Below are 25,055 nucleotides of genomic sequence, written 5' to 3' on the forward strand. Positions count from 1 at the left end.
CTATAATAAATACCAGGTTCCCTTTATTCCTCTGGCATCTACTGTTAACTTCTTTATGTGACAGATGCCTCACTGTGTCCCCAAAAAACAATGCATGTATGATGACCGTCACATGGAACATCAAATCAAACATGACCACCAACATTCAGAGATCTACTTTAAAGTACATGGTCAAAACGGTATGGTTAGGTAAAGTAAATTCTCCTACCAAAAACTTCTCAGTAGCTTCCTGGCCAACAGCATTGCATACATCTCCAAAGTTTGCTGCACAGACCTAAAAAAAATAAAAAAAATAAACTTTTCCTTCAATATGTAATAACATGCCATTAAAAGGAATCTTCCACCAAGAAGCCTCGCAATAGTGTCCCTTTTCCCACACCTGCATGCTTGGCTCTATTAAAGGAGAACTCCCGCAAAAAAATGTTATCCTCTGACCTGTTGGAAAGGTACTTGATGTAATATGTAGTGAATGTCATTTTCTTACCAGTGGCTGTATTTGTGAGTTATAACCTCCCTTCTGCTTTTCATCTGTGCCATGTGACCAGCAACTGACACAGCATCTTATGCATGGACAGGAAGTCAGTTTCTCTATGTATTCCTATGGGAGCCTCACTCTCCTAGAAGTGAAGAGAGACGTAACTGGCTTCCTGTCCTGTGTCAGTTGGAGATCAGAGATACAGCTACAATTAGAAGAGGGGGGATAGCTCACAAATACAGTCACTCATGAGAAGATCACATTAGCTACAGATTACATCATGCACCTTTCTAACAGGTCAGAGAATATTTATTTTTTTAGAGTTCTACTTTAATGGGGAGAGGGAAGTAAGCCACTGCCTTACTTCCCTCTCCTCATTAAAGTAGAACTCCCCCAAAAAATGTTATGTCCTGCCAGAATAAAAGGATCAGCTGCTGAAATTCAACACGTCTGACCATTCTCTCCCCAAACATCTGCTGTACAAGGAGAGTCTGTGCACTCCCATACACATTAAATATTTGACCAGCCCCCTAGGGAGCTGATCGGCCGGGGTTCCAAGAGTCAGAGACTCATGATCTGGTATCGTTGACATACCCTGCGGACAGGTGATCAATATTTAACTCCCATAAACCCCTTTATTAGCGGCTGGAGTCTTTCTTCCCTAATACTGAGCTACATATCACCTGCATAGCTATTTGTTACACTTCTGGCTGCTTGCAGTCACCACTAGTGGGAGATTATGATTTTACTACATACTGTATGAGTTGCAGACAGCCAGAATTTTATGCCAGGTAAAAGGTGTTGAGAGTGAGAAAGATCTTTAACCATTATAAAAAGAAATATCAGGAAGTTAAAAATCACACAAAATGTTGGACCTCCGTGCAACAAAGTAGTAAAAATTCTAATTACCCTTACCGGTAATTGGATTTTCCAGAACCCATGACAGCACCATAGAGAGATGGATCCGCCTCCACAACTGGACAGGAAGCCCCAGAGCAATCAAAAAGGAAACACCCACTACCTCCCTCAGTGTTGATTCAGTAGGAGCCATACAAAATCAAATTCCTATAACCACATTCTTCCTTTTTCTTTTTACTTGAAAGACAGAAACAATTTTCATCAACCATAAGCACCAGGGAAGGAATTAGAGGGCTGCTGTCATGGGTTCTGGAAAATCCAATTACCAGTAAATGCAATTATAATTTTCCCTTCACCCATGACAGCACCATAGAAAGATTAACTACCAGAGATAAACACCCCTCAGAGGAAAGTGCTTGAAAAGCAATCCTAAGCTATGAAGACCCCAAATGCTAACAAGAGGTCCAACTAAAAAAGTGGGAACAATAAACATCCTAACCTAGGAATTTCAACATTATATCTTAAACCCAGGATAATCTATTAAAATAAATCTTGTATGGGTTTCTCATCAAGTGTTAACATAAATCCTAACAGATTTAACACATCTTAGAGAAGTACTTATCTTGACGCAGAACGATCAAGCTGAAGATGTTTGCTGAACATCGATTCCTTTAGTGCAGATTATATTCCGTGACAGACGTTTCTTCCTCAGGAAAGGCCCTTCCAAGGCACGCCACCTGCACTGTTGAATCTTCAGGTAGCACGTAGCGGGGAACTCACCCGAAATGCTCCTCACCCAGTGATCCAAGATCCACTAGAGGACCAGAAGAACTTCAGATGCCAAAATCTCCAAATTTTCTCGCAATCTGGCATCCATGATGGAACCCTACCGTGGCATCAATCCCTTATCTGGAGGAGCTCACGGATCTCCTGCAAGAGGTGCAAAGAGCCCCCTGGACCCTTCAGACCTCCTAGGGTCCCCACCACCGGAAACGACTGCATGAAGGACCCCAGCAGACAACCGCCGACCCACCAGGGACTCCCTGTGAAGATCTAGGTCGGCGGCAAGTGTTTATAGGGCTTTGCAGGTGAGCCATACCTCCTGTAGGCCATTCAGACTAAATGGACCAGCCCATCTTCTTACTCCCAACTAGGAGCCATATAGGGCTTTGTTGGTACGCCATATGTACCTGTAGGCCATCCAAACAACATGGTCCAGCCCATATCTTCACTCCCAACAAGGAGACTTATAGGGCCTTTTTGGTTTACTATGCTTATTGTAGATCATTAGACTACAAACTGTAAATCAGGCATAGCTACAGTACCAGTTCATCATACAGACCGCCACAATGGTCACCCACAGAGACTGACTTTTTTTTTATGACCACGGGCTCAAGGCAGTGAACCAGAAAGTCTCTGGCTCCAGACAGCCATCATTTTTTAACCATGGACCCAAAGGGGTAACCAGCCGACCAGGCAACGACTCGCAGTCAGTCCGCCAGCCGACCAGGCAAAGACTCGCAGTCAGTCCGCCAGCCGACCAGGCAACGACTCGCAGTCAGTCCGCCAGCCGACCAGGCTTTCAACGAAGAAGGTATAGATGCAAGACATTCAGCTAAGCAAACATAGATGCACAAGTGGACCGCCAACCAGGCGTTCAACAAAGCCGGCATAGATGCAAAAAAGTTCAGCCAAACAGGCATACAGCCAAGCATGCACAGGGCATCGGAATTCAATGAAACCAACATAAGATCAAAGGCAGTCAACCAGGCCCTGAAGCCAAGGAGGCAGTCAACCAGGCCCTGAAGCCAAGGAGGCAGTCAACCAGGCCCTGAAGCCAAGGAGGCAGTCAACCAGGCCCTGAAGCCAAACAAATATTCAAACCCATCATGCTAAAGGTACCAGACAGATTCATACCAACCACACAACACAAATATTCGCTGTATAACCTAAGAGGGAGGAAGTGGGTGTTCCCTTTTTGATTTCTCTGGGGCTTCCTGTCCATTTGTGGAGGCGGATCCATCTCTCTATGGTGCTGTCATGGGTGAAGGGAAAAAGTAGGTATTAAAGTGGTTCTCTGGACTTTGGTGAAAATCCTTCTGTGTGCTGCCCTCTAGAGGGAAGACTGTTTGCTCAGTGCGTGCCCTCCCTCGCGCCGCCAATTCCGCTTACTCCACTGCACCGACATGACCGCTGGGACTTGATGTGCGCTTTTCTGCTCAGTTCTCGACGAGAGGTGTTCCTTAGTCTTCCTGGTCAGCTGTATTCTGTAAATGCAGCTGAACAGGAAGACTCAGGGACACAGGTGGTAAATGCGGCCAAACTCAGGAAGGCATCTGGTAAATGTGGCTGAACAGGAAGACTCAGGAACACAGGTGGCTGAGATCTGAGCCCGAGTGTCCGCATCTAGTTCTGGCAGTCACATTAGAGCGGCGATGATGGTGGAATTGATAGCAGAAGGGAGGGTAAGTACTGAGCAGACTATCTTTCCTCCAGAGGCCAGCACACAAAGGCCTGACATCCTAATTAGTGTGCAAACTCAAATACTATTAGAAATGAAATCACAATGACTGTTCTTTTTCATAAGCGGAGTCTGGGTATAACCATTTAGGTTATGTTCTCTTGTGGTGGATACGCCACGGAATTGAAGGCAGCAAAAATCAGCTGCGTATTCCAGTAGCAGCAAAGTGGGTGACATTTTACTAAATGTCATCCACGTGCAGTGGCAACATCTGGAGCAGAAATTGACCTGTGAAGCAGGTGTTGTGAGATTCCAGACTACCACACCGTTCTGTATACCTACTGCCTGAATATAACAGATTCTTTAACTGGTTTAACTGGTTTTTATACTGGGAAACAAAGCCGCGACTGTGTAGCCGAACCTTCCAATATGTGACATTATGAAGTTCACTAGAGAAGATCGGATGATACACAGACATGACATCAGTCAGAACAAAGGCAAAGTGACACTACGAACAATGTCACTGTTATCCTGATGTAGTTGGAGGTAAGGAAGAATGCACAAGTCACAAAACTGGCGTGCTGAATAATCTGCTGCCCACAGCAACATAGTCGATCGGCATTCTTTCCAGCAAACATTACAACAGTTTGGCTGTTCTACATTTTTATTTATTTTTTTCCCCTTTTAAAAAGGAGACCTACCAAAAAAAAAGTGCCCTTTGGTGTATTCACATGGTACCATGGAAAAGTTCCCAGCGTATATTTCAAATGTACGCATAGGCCTTCAGTGATCCAGAGGCCTCCACTGGACCAGTATGCATTAATAACCTTGTTTTAAGGCATTAAGTAAAACAATGCATACTGCAGGAGTCTATGGGTGACATATGCCACTGTATGCGCCTATACAGTGGCATACATTGGAGGCATCTGTTGGGAAATCCTGAAAAGCCCAAACTGTAAAAGCTGCACTACTGAGGAACCTGATGACAACATGTCCCTTCTTCTGACTACCATCACGTGAGGTCACCAAGACAACACTACACCAAGATCATAAGGGGACATGGCGTCATGAAAAACTTTTCAGTACTGCAGTCCAGGCAAAGGGCTGTATTATAAAAAACTAAAATACTACATAGATGAAACATGGAACCGACACGTCACTGCATTGCAGCGCAACTAGACATCAGACTGGTGCTCTTATATGACAGACGTCAATCTATAAAGCTTTGTACACATCAAAAGCATAGATACTGTGTCGGAACTATTGTATAACGGATCAAAATGCCATCCGATAGACCCTACTGACATAATGAGTGCCTGTCAGAATGCCAAAAATGTAATAGAACCAATTCTCTAGGTCGGTGTCATAGGTAAAATATATGTTTGAGCTCACGTTTGGCCATGGTACTAGACAAATCTTGCAGTGGTCTTGAGGCATTACACACTGAGATTTACTGCATTTCTACGAGTTTGGATCTTGTGCCTCAGTCCTGACCTTACTAGGTCCACGGCCACAAACAAGACATTGCTGTACCTTCCGAACTTGGAACAATTTGCTGTCACTGCAGAGGTCGCAGAAACGGGGAAGTAACATCTGTTCCACTGTCTGCCTGCCGAGCATGGAAATCATTTTACAGATAATCTGAGGGAGAGAGAGAGAAGTTATTTAGGCAGCAGAACGGACATGATACAGTCATGCCGCTGTAATGTAGTCAGATCTACAAGAACTATGCAGAACGTGGGCGCTTGTGTAAACCTGCAAAAGGGAGAGTTTCCCAATTCCTGCCCTTTTACTCACGTTCACAGCTTCCACTTTGTATTCGTCATCGTTGTCAGGAGTGGAGAGTTCCAGCAGGATGGGGCAGACTTTGTTCTCCAGGTCTCTTTGATCAATCAGGTCTTGCTCTAGAAGTATCAGTAGAGATTCCTGGCTCGCTTTTCTCACCTACAAAAAAAAAAAAAGATCAAAGTAAAATTGGTGCGTACACGTGTTATGTGACGATGGGGCTTCTACGAACTGCTCTTGGCAGGCAAATTATGGAGGAGCACATATGCAGTGATAGAAGACAGGCAATTTTCATGTGTGAAACCTCTGGTGCTAGACACTAGCTGCAATGCATAGCTGTGACAGATAGATCTGACATTAAGCCAAACCTGCAGTGAACTCACACTTAAGCTCCATTCAGACGTCCGTAGTGCATTGCGGATCCGCAATACACCCGGCCGGAACCCCCATAGAAATGTCTATTCTTGTCCGCAATTGTGGACAAGAATAGGACATGCTTTATTTTTTTTCCGGAAGATCGGGGCAGAGTTCCGGAAAGGCGGATAGCACACTGTGTGCTGTCCACATCTCTTCCGGGTCTATAGAGAATGAATGGGTCCGCACCCGTTCCGCATAATTGCGGAACGGATGCGGACCCATTCTACCCCGTCTAAATGGAGCCTTAAAAGGGGTTGTCTGCTTTTCTGCTATTGATCAGATCATCTAGGACCCAACTCCCGGCACCCCTGCCCATCAGCTGTTTGAAGAGAAAGCAGCGCTCATACGAGTGCTGCCTTTTCTTCACAGTTTATTTGCTCGCCGTTGCAGTGAGCAGGTGTAATTACAGCTATAGTGTCCCATTCACTTCAATAAGACAGATCCTTCTTATTTAAGTGAATATTACAGAGCCATCCCATTGAAGTGAATGTGACGGCTGAGATGTAATTACACCTTCTCACCCCGGTAGTTGCAGCGGCGAGCAGGTAAACAGTGAAGAGAAGGCAGCGCATATATACAGACCACAAATGTATTATAGTTAAAGGGTCACCTGGATTTTACTTACTGAACTAACAACATCACCACATCAGTCTCCACGATTCACATTAAAATACACTAGTATTACTGCCCTGTGTCTTTTATTTTGTCGATAAAATCAGTTTTTATTAATATGCAAAGTACCTCAATAAGGAGCCCAAGGGAACCTCCCTCCGGAAGTTGGAGCCCAGCACGGCCCCACTGCTAATTTATTCACTCCTCTTCGCCAACGTAATGTTTGTGCAGCGCCCGTAATCCCGCACATGCGCCCTGGATACACATGTCAGCGCCCGCGTGGTGTCCTGGCATTGGCCTCACAGAAATCATTGCGCATGCGCCAGCTTCACTGCTCCTCCATCCCCCCGGCAAGTCGTGCTGCTCCGCTCTTCCTTTCCGGGTCCGGCACCACAGCTGTGGTAAAACTACGAGTCCCAGCATGCTCCATTCATTTCTATGGAGTTCTGAGAACAGCCAAGCAATTGTGCATTTTAGAAAAAATTGTTTTACCACAGCTGGAGTGCCGGAGGTTAGCCAGCACAGACCCATCTTTTTCATTTACTGTGGCACCTTTACTCATTACTAGCCGATTATCTTCCTTTCTCACCAAACTCTCCCCTTTCCACACTATCCTGAATGCAGCACCCAGGTTCATCCATCGGTCTAACGGCTATACCACCAGCCTGTGCTATTCACTGCACTGGTTACCCATACAACATAGAATTGAATTTAAGCTTCCCAGTCTCACCAGTAAAGTTCTCCACAGCGCTGCACCTTCCCACATCTTCTCACTCATCTACCACCATACATCTGGACCCTGTTGTTCACTAGCTCAGACAATCAGGTTAACCCCCAGAAACCACACTCCCTAAAAAGACATCTCTAGGGTGGCCCATCACACTATTGTTGGAAGCCAACATGGACAAGGTTTATAATATTTTCAGAAACGTGACATATAATTCAATTACTCGACTACGAACAGCGGCATGATCCAAGTGGTATTGGGTTATGGTTTTGCCTGCCTTTGATCTACACCCTGTAAAGGTCAACAAGCCAAATGATACAGATGAATACCTATTGTTTTTAAGGGTCGTAGAAACTGTCTCTGTGGTCTCAGCAAACATTTGGAGAATGTTGTACAATGGCCCTGGGGTAGTGGAGACTACCAAAAAGGAAGTTTTAAGTGCAAGAACGGCATCCACAGGAAGATAAGATGTTTATAACCAGGACGCCCTCATTGTGCTGCTGGACGCTCACTGGAGGAAAGGCCGGAGAAAATCAGAATTAGACTTACCGGTAATGATTCGGTTTCCATGAGATCACCATGACGGCCACAAGGAGACTGACCCCTGACATCTGCAGGGGCAGGAACAGAGAAAGGTTAAAACACCCCCTTCCTCCACCAAACACCGATGCTTTCCAAAATTATCAGCGTGAAAGTGGAGACAATCTATAGTATTCCTATTATCTGATTGGCAGGTATGGACTCATATCCGTACTCAACAAAAGGAAAAATAAATTGGGGAGGGAATAACTGGCAGTCATGGTGATCTCATGGAAACCGAATTACCGGTAAGTCTAATTCCGATTTTCCATATCACCATCATGACGGCCACAAGGAGATATCCAAAATTATAATATCAAGGGGGGGGGCAACTGCCTGAAGAACTTTACGTCCAAAGATAGATCAGCAGTATTCAAAAAATCTAGGCGGTAATGCTTTATAAAAAAGGAAGTACACTGGACCAGGTTGCCGCTCTACAAATGTCTTCCAGGGAGGCACCTGCTCTTTCCGCCTGAGAAGAGGACATAGCTCTATAGTTGAATGCACTTTTAAGTTAGCTGGACAAGAAACTCCCTGGAGGAATAGCAATTGGAAATTGTGCACTTAATCCACCTAGCAATGGAAGACCTAGAGAACTTCTTTCCCGAGAACTGAACCAGAAGTCTATCGGACTTCCTGAAATTTTTTGTGACCGCCAAGTATTTTAAAACCGTACGTCTAACATCTTAGGAGTGAAAAGAACTCTCCCCGCTATTTTTTGGATTATTGCAAAATAACAGGAGAATGATCTCTTGATCTCTGTGGAAGTCAGATACGACTTTGGAAAGGAACCCTGGGTCTAGTCTGAGTACTATCCTATCATCCAGGATTCTAAGATAGAGCTCCCTAATTGAGATCGCCTGTATCTCACCCAGCCTTCTAGCAGATGTTATCACAATCAGAAAGGCTGTCTTAAAATATAGAAATTTGAGCGGACAGTCTTCCAGAGGTTCGAACAGACTCGTGGTTAGGCCATTTAAAACGGTATTAAGGTTTCAGGAAGGAACTCGTGATTTTAGTGTGGGTCTTGCTGCCGCGCTCATGAATCTGCTGATCCGCCTGTGATTTGCTCAGTCCGCATCAAAGAAACAGCTGAGTGACGATACCTGTACTTTTAGAGTAATGGCTTAAGACCTAACTCTATGCCCTGCTGGAGAAAATCTAAGATTTGTTGAATCTTTGGTCTAACTAGGTTAGGAGAAGATTCCCCTGACCAAGAGCAGAACCTCTTCCAGATTTTCAGGTATATGGCCGATGTTACCTTTTTCCTACTGGCCCTGAGAGTAAGTATGACCTTATCTAAAAGTCCTTGATGCCTCAGAATTCCAACCTCAGGCTCCAGGCGGTTAGCTTTAAGAATTCTGGATGGGGATATAGGATCGGCCCTTGATGTAGAAGGTCTTTCCTGAGTGGGAGAGACCATGGCTGGAAGATTGAGAGTCTTTTGAGGGCGAACCAACTCCTTTTTGGCCAGAAGGGGGTCACCAGAATGATAGTCGAATTCTCTTGTAGGATTTTCTGAATTACTCTTGGAATAATTGGTATTGGAGGGAATGCATAACACAGGTTCCAGTCCCATGTCGTGGCAAATGCGTCTAACACCCAAGGATTGCCCCTGGGATCAGAATCTGTTCACTTTCTTGTTGTCTTTTGACACAAATAAGTATGTCTGGTGTCCCCCATCGGTCTACTATCATCTTGAAGACTTCTGGATTTAGGGACCATTCTGTTTGTCGCCGAGATAGACCTCACATTCCTTTCCGCCCAGTGAAATATCATGTTTGAAAGGTCTAGGAGCTTCTTTGATTTTGTGCCTCCTTGATGCAAGAGGTAAGCCACCGTCGTTGTATTGTTAGACAGTATCCTCAGGTGGTGATTCTGAAGGGTCTCTTCCGCCACCTTTAAAGCTTCCCACACTGCACTCAGCTCCCTGAAGTTTGAGGATTGGCTGCCTACCCAAAGGGCCCAGGAACCTTGGTAATAGGAGTCCCCAATTTTTACACCCCAGTCCGACTGGCTGGCATCGGTCTTGATCTGGATATACGGAGACTTCCTCCAGGCCACTCCCTGTGAGAGATTGCTGCTCACCTTCCACCAGTTTAAGGAGGTCTTTACGTAGCCTAGAATGTGAACCTTGCGATCGAGCGACTTCTGTTTGTCCCAGATGTCCAGAATCCAGGACTGCATGGGACGGGAATCCATTACTGATGGGATACAGGCTGTCAATGTTCCCAGCAAACCCATAGCTTCTCTCACAGAGCAGATTCTCTTCCTCTGGAAGGTCACGATTTTAACCCCCAAAGCCTGAATCTTGTCTGTGGGCAGGAAGGTGGCCTGTGACTGCGAGTCCAGGATAACACCCAGGAACCGTACTCTGGTCGATGGATGTAAACAGGATTTCTGAGGATTGACAATCCAACCCAGCTCCCCTAGAGTGGATAGAAATGTGTCTAGATCAGTTAGTAATTGATCTACTGTATCTCCCACCAGTAGGAAATCATCTAGATAGGGGTTATGATTCAGCTCCTTCTGTGTCAAGAATGCGACCATCTCCATCACCAATTTTGTGAATATTTTGGGAGCTAAGGAAACTCCAAACGGAAGAGCCGTAAATTGAAAATGGCAAGTGTTGCCATGCTGGTCTTTTATGGCGAATCTTAAACATTTTTGAGAGTTGTGGTGGATCAGGATGTAATAGTATGCGTCTTAAGTCCACAGTACACATCCATGCGTTCTTTTTCATTGGGGGAATCAGGGATCCCAGGGATTCCATCCTGAATTTCCTGTAGGCAATGTACTTGTTGAGGAATCTCATTTTTATGAGCATACGGAATGATCCTTCCTTCTGTTTTACCAGAAAGAGACTGGAGTAAAATCCCTGGCCCTGTTTTGAGACTGGGACCTGAATTACGACACCTAGCCCTATGAGGTCCTTGATACTTTGCCAAATGCCGCTCTGAGCTTTCCTTGACTCCAGATTTGATATAAAAAAATCTCAATGGGGGAATGAAGAGATTATATATTGTAGCCCGCTCTGACTACCTCCTGGGCCCAGGGGTTTGATGTTCTCTTTTCCCGTGCGAATAAAAAAATTCTTCAGTCTTTCCCCCACTCTGGCGTATTTGTTTATCGCTGGATTTACTCTGGGGGTTAAGGAGAAACCCTTTCCCACCTTTGAGGTAACTCCAGCCTCCTGGCTTCCCTTTCCCTCTGTAGGATCTCTCTTGGCACTGAAAGGACAAAAGGGAATTTTCCTCCTATAAAAAGGTCTATCCTCTGGAAATCCCTTTTTATCTGAAGCTTTTTCCAGGATCTTGTCTAAGACTGGCCCGAAGACATATTCACCTGTAAAAGGGATAGAACATAACTTTATTTTCAAAGTTTTGTCCCCAGACCAGGATTTCATACAGAGAGCACGACGTGCCGCGTTAGAAAGACCTGCATCCTTGGCAGAAAATCTGATGGACTCCACGGAAGCATCCGCTAAGAAGTCTGTTGCCGATTTAAGGAGAGGGATAGAGTTTATTTCCTCCCTGGGGGTCTTATTCCTCAAATGGGATTCTAACTCGTTCAGCCAAAAGGTACATAGATCTCTCTACTGAGGTCGCAGCGATGTTAGATTTGAGATTAAACATAGACGCCTTCCAAGATTTGCGTAATAAGCCATCAGCTTTCCTCTCCATGGGGTCTCTCAATTGTGATGCGTCCTCGAAGGGCAACACTTTTTTTTTTTTATTGACCTTGGCTACTTGGACCGCCGGTGAGCAGGGGGACGACACTTAGTCAGATAAGTGCCAGGAACACTTCCCCCGCCGGGAGTTCCACGTTCCATGTAAAATATCTTGGGGATCTCGTCAAATAGTTTAGACTCTGCCAGATCAAACAGACGGTTCTTGTATTCTCTGGACACCCCTAGCCTCCTCTCAGGTCCCTGGTCAGACTCAGACCTCTGGGATAATGTAACCTTCACCACCTCCTCCTGAATCACGGAGCGGATCTAGTCCCTTAGAGAGACCCGTTCCTCCCGGACAATGTTAGCGATACAATCCCTGCAGATCTTTTTAGGATAACCGTCCAGTAATGTTTTGAAACCGGAGATACACTTTGCAGGTTTTATTCTGTGCCTCTTTAATTACCTCTGAGGTGAGAACAGACCAAAATTAGGAGGATAGGAGAAATATATATTATATATATATATATATACATACATACATATACATATATACACACACACAGTAATTTTTATATATAAATATAAATATATATATATATATAAAAATATACACACACATACACACACTCCAGTGCAACACACCACTGAGCGATATTGATGAGGGGAGGGGGGAAAAGACCCCTCTCCATAATAATCAGATGGTGATTAAATAAAACCCGCAGGATAAAAAGCAATCCCCGCAGGGAGCTTACAGGAGGCATAGTTGGAGCATCAAGCTCTCTGGAGGAGTGCGGCTCAGGACCAGACATCTTGTTCCAGACCACAGATCAGAGCCGACAAGTGGCTACACCGATATGCTCACCGACATTTTCAAACCTGGATGCCAATGCTGCGCACTGCCTGCCTCTTGCGTCACTTCCTGGCCACGCCGGAAGTGATGTACTCCAAGCGCATCGCGCGCCGGAGCGCTCGCTCCAGCTTCAACCCACCAGGGGCAAGGAGGAGGACGCAACCCCGGGAGCAGGCTCCGGATCAACCACAGCGAACCCACCCGTCTCTCCCCTGCTCAGCATTGGTACTGGACCGCCGGCGAGCAGGGGGAACGACACTTAGTCAGATAAGTGCCAGGAACACTTCCCCACTGGGAGTTCCACGTTCCATGTAAAAATAAGAAAATGTTCTTCCTTCATCTCCCTGACGAACAGGGAGACCTTTCTCTGCTCTGGCCTCTGTAGGGACAGGAAACACTAGTGTATGGTGGAGGAAGGGGGTGTTTTAACCTTTCCCTGTTCCTGCCCCTACAGAGCTCAATCTCCTTGTGGCCGTCATGGTGATATGGAAAACCTAGTAATGGGTGGAGTTGTGGGTGTGATCGCAAATTCATTTTTGATATACATAACTGTACATAGCTAGTAACGCCTGCATTACACCAGGAAATTGTTGAGTCAATCATTGATCCATCGGGACCTTTCAGCACATTTAAAAATCCTTGTTTTTCGGCGTCAGATCGTGATGTCTAATCACAATCTGCTACCGGCAAACAACTAAACAGCACGGAGACGAGCAATGGCATAATGATCGCTCCTCCCTAAGCTGTGGAAGAGATCTCCTCCGCTAGCGAGCAGGCGCTTGCCAGGAAGAAAACGCTTCCTTCTCGATAACCACCTGCAGAAATCGGGCTGTGTAACACAGCCTTTAGGCACTTCCTTCCCTACTTATTACCCGTATATGTTCATGTCCTTTAGGTAGATAGTTTACCTTTTATGTATAATTCCCTGTAACATGAATAAATACCCTTTTAAAGATCCAGTACTGTTGGTAATTTACTGATATCTGGCACCCCAAAACTCAGCAGACTCTACACAGTCCCTAATCGCTACGCTACTTACCATTCCTCTGATCCTTTCAACCAACACTATCCACCACAGCCCATGTACTGAAGACTAGAGCACTGCAGATATTGCAGAGGTGTAACTAGAAATGACTGGGCCCCACAGCAAATTTTTGAATGGGCCCCCCCAAGCAACCCCCACTCCTTCAGCTAGTCAAAATCGCTCTCCCAGAAGAGGCCTGGTAGCTACTCCGTCCATTTCCTACACTGTCTCTGTATATGATCTCATTTTATATTATAATATTGTTGAGGGGGCTCTGACAATAAAATATTTTAGTCCTCCTCCTGGGTAGGCCCCTTCTGAGTTCCCCTATAGCTACGCCCCTGAGGTACTGTATGGTGACTGGCTCATACACCTTTATATATGCTCCCCTATTTAGTTAAGATGGCCGGATCACTGTACACAACAAGCACTTTTTTATCTTTTGTGCCATCCCTACTACCCGAGATTGTAAGCTCTTGTGAGCAGGCCCCTCACTTCTATCACCTGAATTGTTAAATATTCCATAATGTCTGATCTTGTCTGTACACATACCCTCTGACTTGCAAAGTCCTGTGGAATGTCTTGGTGCTAAATTCTAAAATGATTATTGTTGCTTTGGAAAACTTTGACATCTTCTACATGCAGCGACAGGCAAGATTACTGCCGCCATGTTACCAGTGGAAACTGCACCTCAGGCATGGAATAGCTTAGGAGTTGCCCTTTAGTTTCTCAGGTTAGAATCAAGTAGGCAAACCGGTTTGTGGGTCACCAGACAACATTCACTGCTGGGATGCACAGACCTTTCATAACTGTGCACATGACTGGAAAGGAACATACAGACTTTTACCTCGAGGCTTAGAAGAAAACCAGCGACATGACCTGCTAAAATGCTCATTTATATGGGATACGGAACTTATATTACTGCAACCAATGACATCTGCAGAACAGCAGCTTCCCGAAAACCGTAATGCAGTTCCTAATGTTCAGATGATGTGACATATAATCTGCGTATTCCTGCATCATTCATGGCCTTCGGTTGGGAACGCTATGGAATATGTAATGATGTGCCTGTGTCATAGGACACTGAGGTCCTGACATCACCTAGACTGTATTGATTACTTGGGGGCAAGTGATCAGTCTGATGATCTGAAATGGAAACATTAACCCCTTAAGAACCAGGCCCACTTTTTGTTTTGCATTTTAGCTTTTTCCTCCCCAAGTTCCAATAGCCATAACTTTTTTAATTTTCCGTTCATATAGCCATGAGGTCTTATTTTTTGGCGGGATAAGTTGTATTTTTTAAGGGCACCATTTAGTTTAACATGTTTGTTATTGGAAAATGGGGGAAAAATTATTTGCGGGGTTAAATTGAAAGAAAAAAAATTTAAAAAAAAATGTAGATAAAGTTTTTGAGGTTTAAACATCACGGCGTTCACTGTGCACAAAAAAAACTACAAAGTCCTTGTTCTGAGGCTTCCAAAAAATGTTCTTTGCATCGACATTTTCTGCCATCCATAACTTTCTTTCTTGTATTCAGTCGAGAGCTGTACGAGGGCTTGTCTTTTGTGGTTTATTTTTTATTGTTAATATAGTTTTATTTGTAAAATTGGGAAAGGGAGGGTGATTTAAAGTTCATATTCTTTTTTTCCTTTTTTTTTTCCTTTCAACTCCCTTAGGGGGCTAGAACCTAGGATCTTTTGATCTCTTGTCCCATTCACCCTAACAGAGTGCTATTAGAGTGAATAGGATTTTGATGAACTCCCTGCTGAGCTGTGCCTCGTGCATAGCTTAGCAGGGAGCTTACCATGGCAGGTCTGGTAAGCTTCAGAAGTGTCCAGGCTGCCATGGTAACCAATTGGAGTCCCGCAATTTCACTGTGGGGACTGTGATCCTAAGGCAGAGGGAGTCTCATCCCTCTGCCTTACTTCAACACCGATCATGTCGACTGAGGGGTTAAACAACGGAGTTTGGTGGGATCGCAGTTCCCAATCATTGTGGCCGGGTGCCTGCTATATGATACATATGGAGCAGGCTCACCACAGCAGCACGCTCCATACATATCAACCACTGGGAAGTCACAGTGGTTGAAGGGGTTAAAGTATACAAGATATGTATTTATCTCTTGAAATACATGCTCTGTACAGCACTGGCCACCAATGGCCCTCCAGTCACCCACAAATAATAAATGTCTGACTGGTGGATATCGGACTGCTGGGACCCCCACCAAATCATGAGAACGGGGAGCCCTGTGTTCCCCTGTATGAACAAAGCGGTGGTTGCACACATGCGCCGCAGTACCATTCAGCTCTATGAGAATGCACTGTACTAGGATACCTCAGGCAGACCCTTAATGTTAAAGGGGTTGTCCGGGCTTTTACTATTGATGACCTATCCTCAGGATAGGTCATCAATATCAGATCGGCGGGGGTCCCACACCTGGCACCCCCTCTAATCAGCTGTGTGAGGAGACGGAGTGCGCAGTGTGCACGTGCCGTCTCCCTTCACTCTGATATTGATTATCTATCCTGAGGATAGGTCATCAATAGTAAAAGCCTGGAGAACTATTTAAATGGAGAAGCAATGGACTTGACCTAGATTAATTGGAGTATTTTCTTTTGTGCACTGAGCACCTCTGGACACTGAGGAACCAAAAGTCCCAGGAAATCAATGTCTGTGTGTATCGAGTTATACCCGTGTAATGTACCCGCTGTGGAGCTAATAAAAGACGGTGGACTTGTCCTAAGACAAGCGCCAAGCGGTTTCTTCGATATCCTGGAATAATTGACATGTATGGGCTGCTGCTCCATTCAAACTGGGAAACACAAAACCAAGGTTCTTGTGATTAGTGGGGGTCCCAGCAATCAAACGCCCACCAATCAGACATTTATTCCCTATCCTGTGGAATGGGACAGATGTATTGCACATGGTAAAACCACTTCAAACATAGCAGCTATCATAGAGCTTGTCCGTTAGTGGTGGGGTATCATAGCTAAATAGCTGAGATTGGACAACCCTTTAAATCTCATTTGTGCCACTTTATAGATACATCCATGTCCTCACAGTCTTTCATATATGCACAGATTTAAGAGGAAGCAGCATATTTTGTCAAAGACAGAGCCCCCCAGACATTAAAATGTTGTGCCCACCCTCACCTGGTTGTTGGGATCAGTGAGATAGCGCACAAGAATAGGCAGCAGGTATTCAGAGAAGGCTTTGGGAAACTGAGGCCGGCTCTCCTGCAGAAAGATGGTGATCTGCGGGATCTGCTCCATGAGCTCTGTCCGGACTGTAGGTTCTGGATGGAGAAGAAAAGAACAGAAGCTGCTACAAATTAAAGTTTCATCAATTCAAAAGCAAGAAAATAGGGGATGGCACCCCTGATCGGAGCACCAGGGTGCATGCTTGACTCCCACCACCATGCTGGAGTGGTTCTAGGTTGGATTCCAAGGACAACATCTGCATGGAATTTGTGGGTTTCCTCCAGATACTCCGGTTTCTTCCCACACTCTAAAGACATACTGATAGGGAACTTAGACTGTGAACTCCATTGGGGGCAGCGAGTGATGCTAATGTCTGTAAAGTGCTGGGGAATATGTCAGCGCTATATAAGCGAGTCAAATAAATACATAGCCGAGTACAGAGGGATCTGTGGAGGTCCCGATCAGCCAGTCAGCCCCTATCCCATAGAACTAGATGATGTTCCCAAGCTCTGTTTCATATCTTTCAGTGAAAGGAAAGTGGCTTCCCAAGTGTCAAAGGTAGGACATGACTTAAAGCAATGTTTTTTTTCTTGCAGAAGACAGATGAACTGACCTGCATCCTCCGAGAGGCGGACAACAATCTCCATGACAGTGAGAAAGTCATCTTCTGTGCTGCTAAAATCTCTCAGCACATCCAGCAATCCACGAGCAATTATCTGTCTGTAAGAGAGAAGAGTCAATGACAGGATTACCCGGATTATACAGCGCAGGCAGCACACAGCCATATGATTTGACTTTCTTCCACCACAGCTCTATTAGTCATGGCTGGGGGAGCACGCTCGACTCTCTAGGTCAGTGGTCTAAAAGCACTGGAAAAACTACAGCTTCCAGCATGCCCTGTTACATAAGACTGGCAAAAACTATGCAAATTCCAGCCAACTTCTGCATGTCTACCTTGCCAAGGGCCAAATGGAATTAACCCAACAGGAACGAGGAGCTTCGCATAGAGAAGGTCACCTAGAAGTCATGTGATCCCACTTGGTATAGAGGTTTAATCAAAGCAATGGGTTGGGGACCCCAATGATTGCAACAAAGCAACTACTTGTCTCTGTTCCTCCAGAATAATGACGTCTCCTCACCTGAGCCAAAGTAACATCTTAATGGAGAAGGGTGGGGGGTTCAGAGAGGGATAAGCACAGTTTAGGCAATGCCTAGTTTATCAATGACAGTGGTGTCTATGTTCTGGCTACCTGCAGCTGCCACTAGAGGGAGTGTAAGAGCTTACTGCATACACTGATTTTAATAACACAGCATGCAGTAAGCTCTGTGCTCCCTCTTGTGGTGGGGCTTAAAGAGGACCTTTCACCTGGAAAAACATTGCGAACTAAGTATCATTACATATACAGCGGCGCCCAGGGATCTCACTGCACTTACTATTATCCCTGGGCACCGCTCCGTTCGGCCGCGATGTCCTCCGGTATTCTCGTTCACTTGGTTATAGTAGGCGGAGACTTAGGGGACTTGGTTATAGTAGGCGGAGTCTGCCCTTGTTCTGCTGGGCATCTCCTCCTCCTAGGCTGTAGCGCTGGCCAATCGCAGCGCAGGGCTCACAGCCTGGGAGCTTTTTTACTTCCAGGCTGTGAGCTCTGCGCTGCGATTGGCCAGCGCTACAGCCTAGGAGGAGGAGACGCCCAGCAGACCAAGGGCAGACTCTGCCTACTATAACCAAGTGAGAGAAGATACCGGAGGACATCGCGGCTGAACGGAGCGGTGCCCAGGGATAATAGTAAGTGCAGCGAGATCCCTGGGCGCCGCTGTATATGTCAGGATACTTAGTTCGCAATGTTTTTCCAGGTGAAAGGTCCTCTTTAAAAAGGGGACAGTACAGAGATCTCTCCCATCACCCGGGCCTGTGATGAGGGGACATCCTCTGCGTCTGGAGGAAAGAAGGTTTCTACACAAACATAGAAGAGGATTCTTTAAGGTAAGAGCAGTGAGACTATGGAACTCTCTGCCTGAGCAGATGTTGAAGGTGAGTTCACCAAAAGAGTTCAAGAGGGGCCTGGATGCAATAATAATATTACAGGTTACTAGATTTCTGGAGAGGTCGTTAATCCACAGAGTTATTCTGCCTCATTGTAGTCGGGAGGGAAAGGTGTTTTTTTTTTTTTCTGCCTTCCTTTGGATCAACTTGCAAGATAATGGCTAAACTGGATGGACAGATGTCTTTGTCTCAGCCTTATAAACTATGCTACTATTTCAGACCATTTTAGTTACTGCCTGGAATGTCTGATGGTCAATTAAGGCCCCTTTCGCACAAGCAAGTTTTCCACGCGGATGCATTGCGTGACGTGAACGCATTGCACCCGCACTGAATCCTGACCCATTCATTTCAATGTGTCTGTGTACATGAGCGTAGAGCTGAGGACATGGGTTGCTAGATGGCCGCTAGCACATCCGCAATACCCAGTCTATCAAATCTTTTTTTTTTTTACACAATAAAAGCACACAGAGCTATGGGGACTGGATATTGCAGATGTGCTGGCGGCCATCTAGCAACCCATGTCCTCAGCTCTATACACAAAATCCCAGTGACAGGTTCCCTTTAAAGAGGACCTTTCACGGCTCCTGACTAGGATGGCCACTGGCTTCACCCCAGAAAGCCAAACCTCACCAGCCACGCCCCCAAACAGATAAACCACACCCCCTGCTCCTGGGTGAGAGAAGCCTCCGTCAGTTGCCGCTGTCTGAGAGTGAGCTACTGAAAGGGTGGACATCCCTGTGTCCGTCCAGGCCCTGCGCCAGACCGAGGACAGGGATCCAGAAAACCGGACGTCTGGCTACCTTACTCCTGAAATGTCTGTTTTATTAGCTTCATGCCTTCCTCACCTACTAGCAATTCTGGAGCATCTCTTCTTATGTCTGTATGTTGTGCCATTCCTCTATTATTTCTACTAGAAGTTATGAATGAATTGCTATTAGCTTTCAGTAAGGGTACAGACGGGGGGGTAACCAGTTGGGGGGTGTACCTGCACAGACTGACCCTATCCAATCAGTGCTGCCATTTTCCGTCTGTGTAGGTACACCCCCCCCCAACTGGTTACCACCCTCTGTACCCTTACTACAGACTGCCTGTAATTATTCATAACTTCTAGTAGAAATAATAGAGGAATGGCACAAAATACAGACATAAGAACAGATGCTCCAGAATTGTTAGTACATGGGGAAGGCATAAAGCTAATAAAACAGACATGTCAGGAGTGGTGACAGGTCCTCTTTAAATGGGTGTGACTGACATCAATTGCATTCATTAGCCCCGAATGCTTGCTGTTTAAAACAGCAGGCACCTGGCAGCTATACCGCTGACATATATATGGTAAGGAGTTGCTAACGGGATAAATTCCTGCTGATTTGGGGTTTTGAAGTCCAGGAGGCGGTCCTATCAGTGATTGACCGGTATATCTGTATGCACAGTCATAGGGGGAAGGCTGCCAATCACTGACAGGACCAACTCCTGGACTTCAAAACACAGAATGAGTACAGATATAAATGAATAAAATACAAGTTATATTCAGTCATTACTTATAACAGGGGTCAGCAACCTTTGGCAATCCAGTTGCTGTAAAACTACAACTCCCAGCATGCACACCTGCACTCAGCTGTTCTTGTAACTCCTATACAAGTTAATGGAGGATCCTGGAAGTCGTAGTTTCAGAACAGCTGATGTGCCGGAGGTTGCTGATCCCTGTCCTAGAACGCTATAATATCCATCTGCTCAGCTCCTCCTGCTCTATAACATGTGCATCTTACAAATGCAAAAAGAAAAATATCCAAGTGAGAGATTCCTTCCACCGTACTAAACTTTTAAAAATGAACGTCTAATGAGATCCACATTTACCTGTTAAATATATTATCACTAAAAGCATATTTTTCCAGGCGTGCGAGAGGCGTCAGGTTGTCCTGTCCCGGAATGTCTAGGAAAGCGCTTATCCTCATGCTTTCACAGTCTGGTCCATAATCCTCAAAGCCAACTTTGGAGATAAAGAAGACGAGAAGACACATTATCTCTCCGTTTACCAAGGAGCGGCCCCACACAGGTGTTATGCGAGACCCTGCAGGTCAGGTGGCACAAGTCATGTATCCAGAGAGATATACACAGCACTTAGGTTACAGAATAATAGATGGCACTGGGCGGCACAAGGCTCCTTTACGCTAATTTGCCTCCAGCCCGGAGACGGTGATCTGCTAAGATGCTCAGTGATGCTCCACAGGTTCCGAGAGCAGGACACTAATCTCTTCTAACCTGAAGTGTGGGCAGAATGTTAATTCCATCTCAAGTGGAATTAAGCCAAGGCAGACAGATTTTACTTGGCTTCTAGACAGCCCTTTAAAGTGTGTCTACCGATTAGCCAGGCTGCGGGCACGCAATTTATGAGCTACGAATTGCAGAGGACCTTGTCAGGACATAACCGGTGGTACTTGATGTTCCTGTAGCTCTCTCTATAAAACCCGGCAAACATCGAATCAGTCTGATGTAGCATTGAACAGGACTGGTCACCACTACGGGATACACAGGGGACTGCACAGCTCCTCTACACTAGGTCATCTCTACACATTTAGAATGGGGTACATTCACACGACAAAGTGTTTTGTGGTCTGCAAATTGATCGAAAGCCTATTTTTGCCCGCGATTGCGGACAATAGGACATGTTCTATATTTTTGCAGGGGGGCCGCGGAACGGAACTACGGATGCGGACAGCACAAGGATGAGCTGTCCGCATATTTTGCGGACCCACTGAAATGAATGGGTCCGTACCCGGACGGATACGAACCCCGAAATAAGGTAGTGTGTATGGACCCTTAGGGCTCATTCACATGGCCGTTGTTCGGCCATGCCCGTTTGAGGCCCGCAAACAGTGGGTCCAAATTATGCGGGCATCGACAGAGTGCTCCCTGCATCACAGATACGGACCCATTCACTTGAATGTGTACACAATTCGGAATGGGCGGTGCAGAACAGAGGCACAGAAGAACAGTTCAGAGGCAGTTAGCACAGCTGCGCAGATGTCGCAAATTGCGGCCGCCAATGCACAAAATGGCCGAACAACGGCCGTGTGAATGAGCCCTTACTCTGAAATCTCCGGTCCTACCGACCAATAAATTAAGAAAATGTATAAGGGGCATCTATAAAATGCCCTAACAGACCTACGGGTGCACCGACTGGACCCATGCAAACTTAGTAGCGGGAAGGGGGAGAAGGACAGAAAGTAGGCACATGATTGGCTGCAAAGGAATCACATGACCAGCTCACAAACTTGCAGAGGGTGAAGTCAGGTGATCCCCGATCCTATCAGTGAAATGCAAGTAATGCTTTACACACGGTGGTAGCATCCCTACTTAATCAGAAGTTCAAAGGGCGTTCAGGGTGTACCCACCTGGCACTACTACGGTACCTACAGATGCCCTTTTATAAACATGTATGTCAGATGTCCATCCCCATTTACGTGGTTCTAGGATGGAGCATCCCTACCATTCAGGAAGCATGCTTTCCTTTCCAGGACCCATAATCCTGCCGGCCTCCATACAGACCCAGTCCCTTCCTCTCCATATGTAGTCACATGCTTGGAGCATTAAGGGTAAATGATTAACCAGTGAACCTATAGACTCCTGTGACTGAAATGACTGGGAAGCTGTGCTCCACCAAGAATGCCAATAAGTATCCTGGAGGCAAAAAAGGAATATGTCCACCTGACAGCGCAGGGGTCTGCGCATTAGGGTGTCCGGCACCATGCTGTACACTGCCAACCTAGGTTAATAAATAACCCATTAGAAGTCTAAGGGCACTGACCACATAGGGCAATCAGGAAACCTGGAATCTATAGATCGTTATGTTTAGGGCGTGTTACCCTCTCCAAGTCGATGGCCCTGTGAGGTCAGAGACTGGCTGACCTATGCTCGTCCACTAGAAGTCCGCAGGCCCTTATCTAGGTCTACTACTGGGACTGCACCCTTCATCAGGGCACCGGCGGGTGGCTGGCACTGCCCTAATAAACTATCAAAAGACTACAGGTGGCTTGGATTCATCTTATGTTGTAGTAGACATAAAACAGACTGTGCCCACTGCAGGGAGGTCAGACTCATGTGATATATGTATATTTCATTATGTACAGGTCGATCAGTTCCACAAAAAGGTTAAACTACCTGTTAAAAGGGCTGCCCACTTTGGGCAGCCAAGTCCCTTTTACCAGCTGCTATTGTCAGAGGAAGTACTGTAGATAGTAAAAAGATTCTACAGGATAAAAAAAATGACTGATTTCTTAAACAGCGCCACAACCGTCCACAGGTTGCATGTGGTATTGCAGCTCAGCTCCATTGACTTCAATGGAGCTGAGCTGCAATACCAGGCACAACCTATGAACAAGGATGGCACCATTTTTTTTGGGGGGAGTGGGGGGCGGGGGGGACAAAGCAATCGGATCCTCTACAGCCCCTTTACGCCATCTTTCCCTCTGCAGGAATGAAACATTACATTAAGGGTGCTTTCAGAAGACCGTATTTCTGGGTCTGCATCCGTTCTGCACTTTTGCAGAACGAGTGTGGATACAGTCATTTTAATGGGGCCGCAAAAGATGCAGACAGCACATCCGTGCGATCAGTTGTTCTGGTGGGTACCGTTGCCTTCTCGCAGCTTACCAAGTACAGCGCGGTACATTGTATAGCGGTTATGCTTGGTACTGCAGCTCTGCCCCATTAACTTGAATGAGGATGAGCTGCCCCTAGGCCACGTGACCAACGAACGTATTGTAACAGGCGTGCTGCTGCCTTCTCACACAGCTGATCGGTGGGGTTCCTGGGTGTCAGATCAGATACTGATGAACTATCCAGAAGATAAGTAATCAGTTAGAAAGTCTTGGAAAACCCCTTTAAGACAATGACTGAAATCACTGGACTGTCCGGGGTCTCCCAGGGTTAAGAGGGACTGGGGAGATCCAACCCCACCGACACCAGGCCCAATCCCAACGTCATGGCTTGTTGCATTACTGAAGCGGACGGCAGAAGCTGTCATGAACCCTGCGCATGTATTACGTAATGAGACACACGAGAGGATGCAGGAAGTGGGGAGGACATGAAGGAGGAAGTGCAGACACCGGCGCACACTTACAGTCATCCAGATCGTCTTGCAGGTCCACGAAATACAGTGGGATCCCTAAAAAGAAGCAGAACAAAAATTAGTACGACTTCATGTTAGGCTACACATGACCATATGTATTCTGGGGTCCGCAAATTACAGATACCGGCCGCACCTTCCTTGGTCCCTTTCATACAAATGGAAGGACGTGTTCTATATTTTGTGGATGTCATCCATCTGCTGTCCACATTTTTTGTGACCCCCATAGAAATTTATAGGTCTGTGTGCAATCTTCAAAAAACGTGGGTCTATACAGTATGAGAAATAGAGTATCCATGAGGCATCTCTAGATTTACTAGTTTGCCCACTGGGGTTTTGTTTACACATGGCACATACGCTGCCTATTTCTCGCTGTAAGGGCTCATGCCCACGAACCTAAGGGCTCCGTGCTGCGGACTGCAAATTGTGGCCCACAATGCACGGGCACGACCGTGGGGCAGCTGCATGCGGATCGCAGACCCATTCACTTGAATAGGGTCCGCACCGCAAAAAAGTAGTGCATGCACTACCTTTTTGCGGTGTGAAGGCACAGGCAGAAAGACCACGGGAGCACTCTGTAGTGCTTCCGTGGGGTTACGATCCATGCCTCCGTTCCGCATCTCCGTGATTGCAGACCCATTGAAGTCAATGGGTCCGCGATCCGTGGTGCACACGGCCGATGCCCGTGCATGAGCTCTAAAACTGCATGCAGTGTACTACAGGATCAGCAAAGTAGATGAAATTTTAGTAAATCTCCTCCACCTACAGCAGAAAGAATCCACATCCTGATGGATTGTCCGGGCTTGGAGCCAGTAACCCCTGGGGTCCTAACTTGCGCCCCTAAACATAACTAACCCCACTCATCTGTCCACAGTCCCACTGCTGCTAGGTTGCCGCGATCCTCGGGACCTAGAAACGGCTTGGGCCTGTGACTGCTGCAGCCAATCTCAGGAGTCACGGTAGCTTGAACGCTATGTCAAAGCAAAGTAGCATTCAAGCTGCTGTGAGGGCTGTGATTGGCGCTGGTTCTGCAGAGACTGGAAGTGGCGGAGCAGCGACAGGGGAGTGGAGGGCATCTGTCAGCAGGTTTGTACCTATGACACTGGCTGACCTGTTACATGTGCGCTTGGCAGCTGAAGGCATCTGTGTTGGTCCCATGTTCATATGTGTCCGCATTGCTGAAAAAAATAATGTTTTAATACAGGCAAATGAGCCTCTAGGAGCA

General features: G+C 46.2%; 1 protein-coding gene across 1 annotated transcript in view; it reads right to left on the reverse strand.

Annotated features, from left to right (window-relative positions):
* LOC122940087 (serine/threonine-protein phosphatase 4 regulatory subunit 1-like) overlaps positions 1-25,055 on the reverse strand; it is a 48,772-nt gene that overhangs the window by 21,997 nt on the left and 1,720 nt on the right. The window contains exons 2-8 of the mRNA XM_044296432.1: positions 23,825-23,869; positions 20,560-20,692; positions 17,275-17,381; positions 16,614-16,756; positions 5,592-5,738; positions 5,328-5,435; positions 209-274 (exon numbers count right to left, since the gene is read on the reverse strand). Coding sequence (XP_044152367.1) covers positions 209-274; positions 5,328-5,435; positions 5,592-5,738; positions 16,614-16,756; positions 17,275-17,381; positions 20,560-20,692; positions 23,825-23,869 — 749 coding nt within the window. The remainder of the gene's footprint in view (positions 1-208; positions 275-5,327; positions 5,436-5,591; positions 5,739-16,613; positions 16,757-17,274; positions 17,382-20,559; positions 20,693-23,824; positions 23,870-25,055) is intronic.

The sequence above is a fragment of the Bufo gargarizans genome, chromosome 6 (genome assembly GCF_014858855.1).
Source record: "Bufo gargarizans isolate SCDJY-AF-19 chromosome 6, ASM1485885v1, whole genome shotgun sequence".
NCBI classification, from domain to species: Eukaryota; Metazoa; Chordata; class Amphibia; order Anura; family Bufonidae; genus Bufo; species Bufo gargarizans.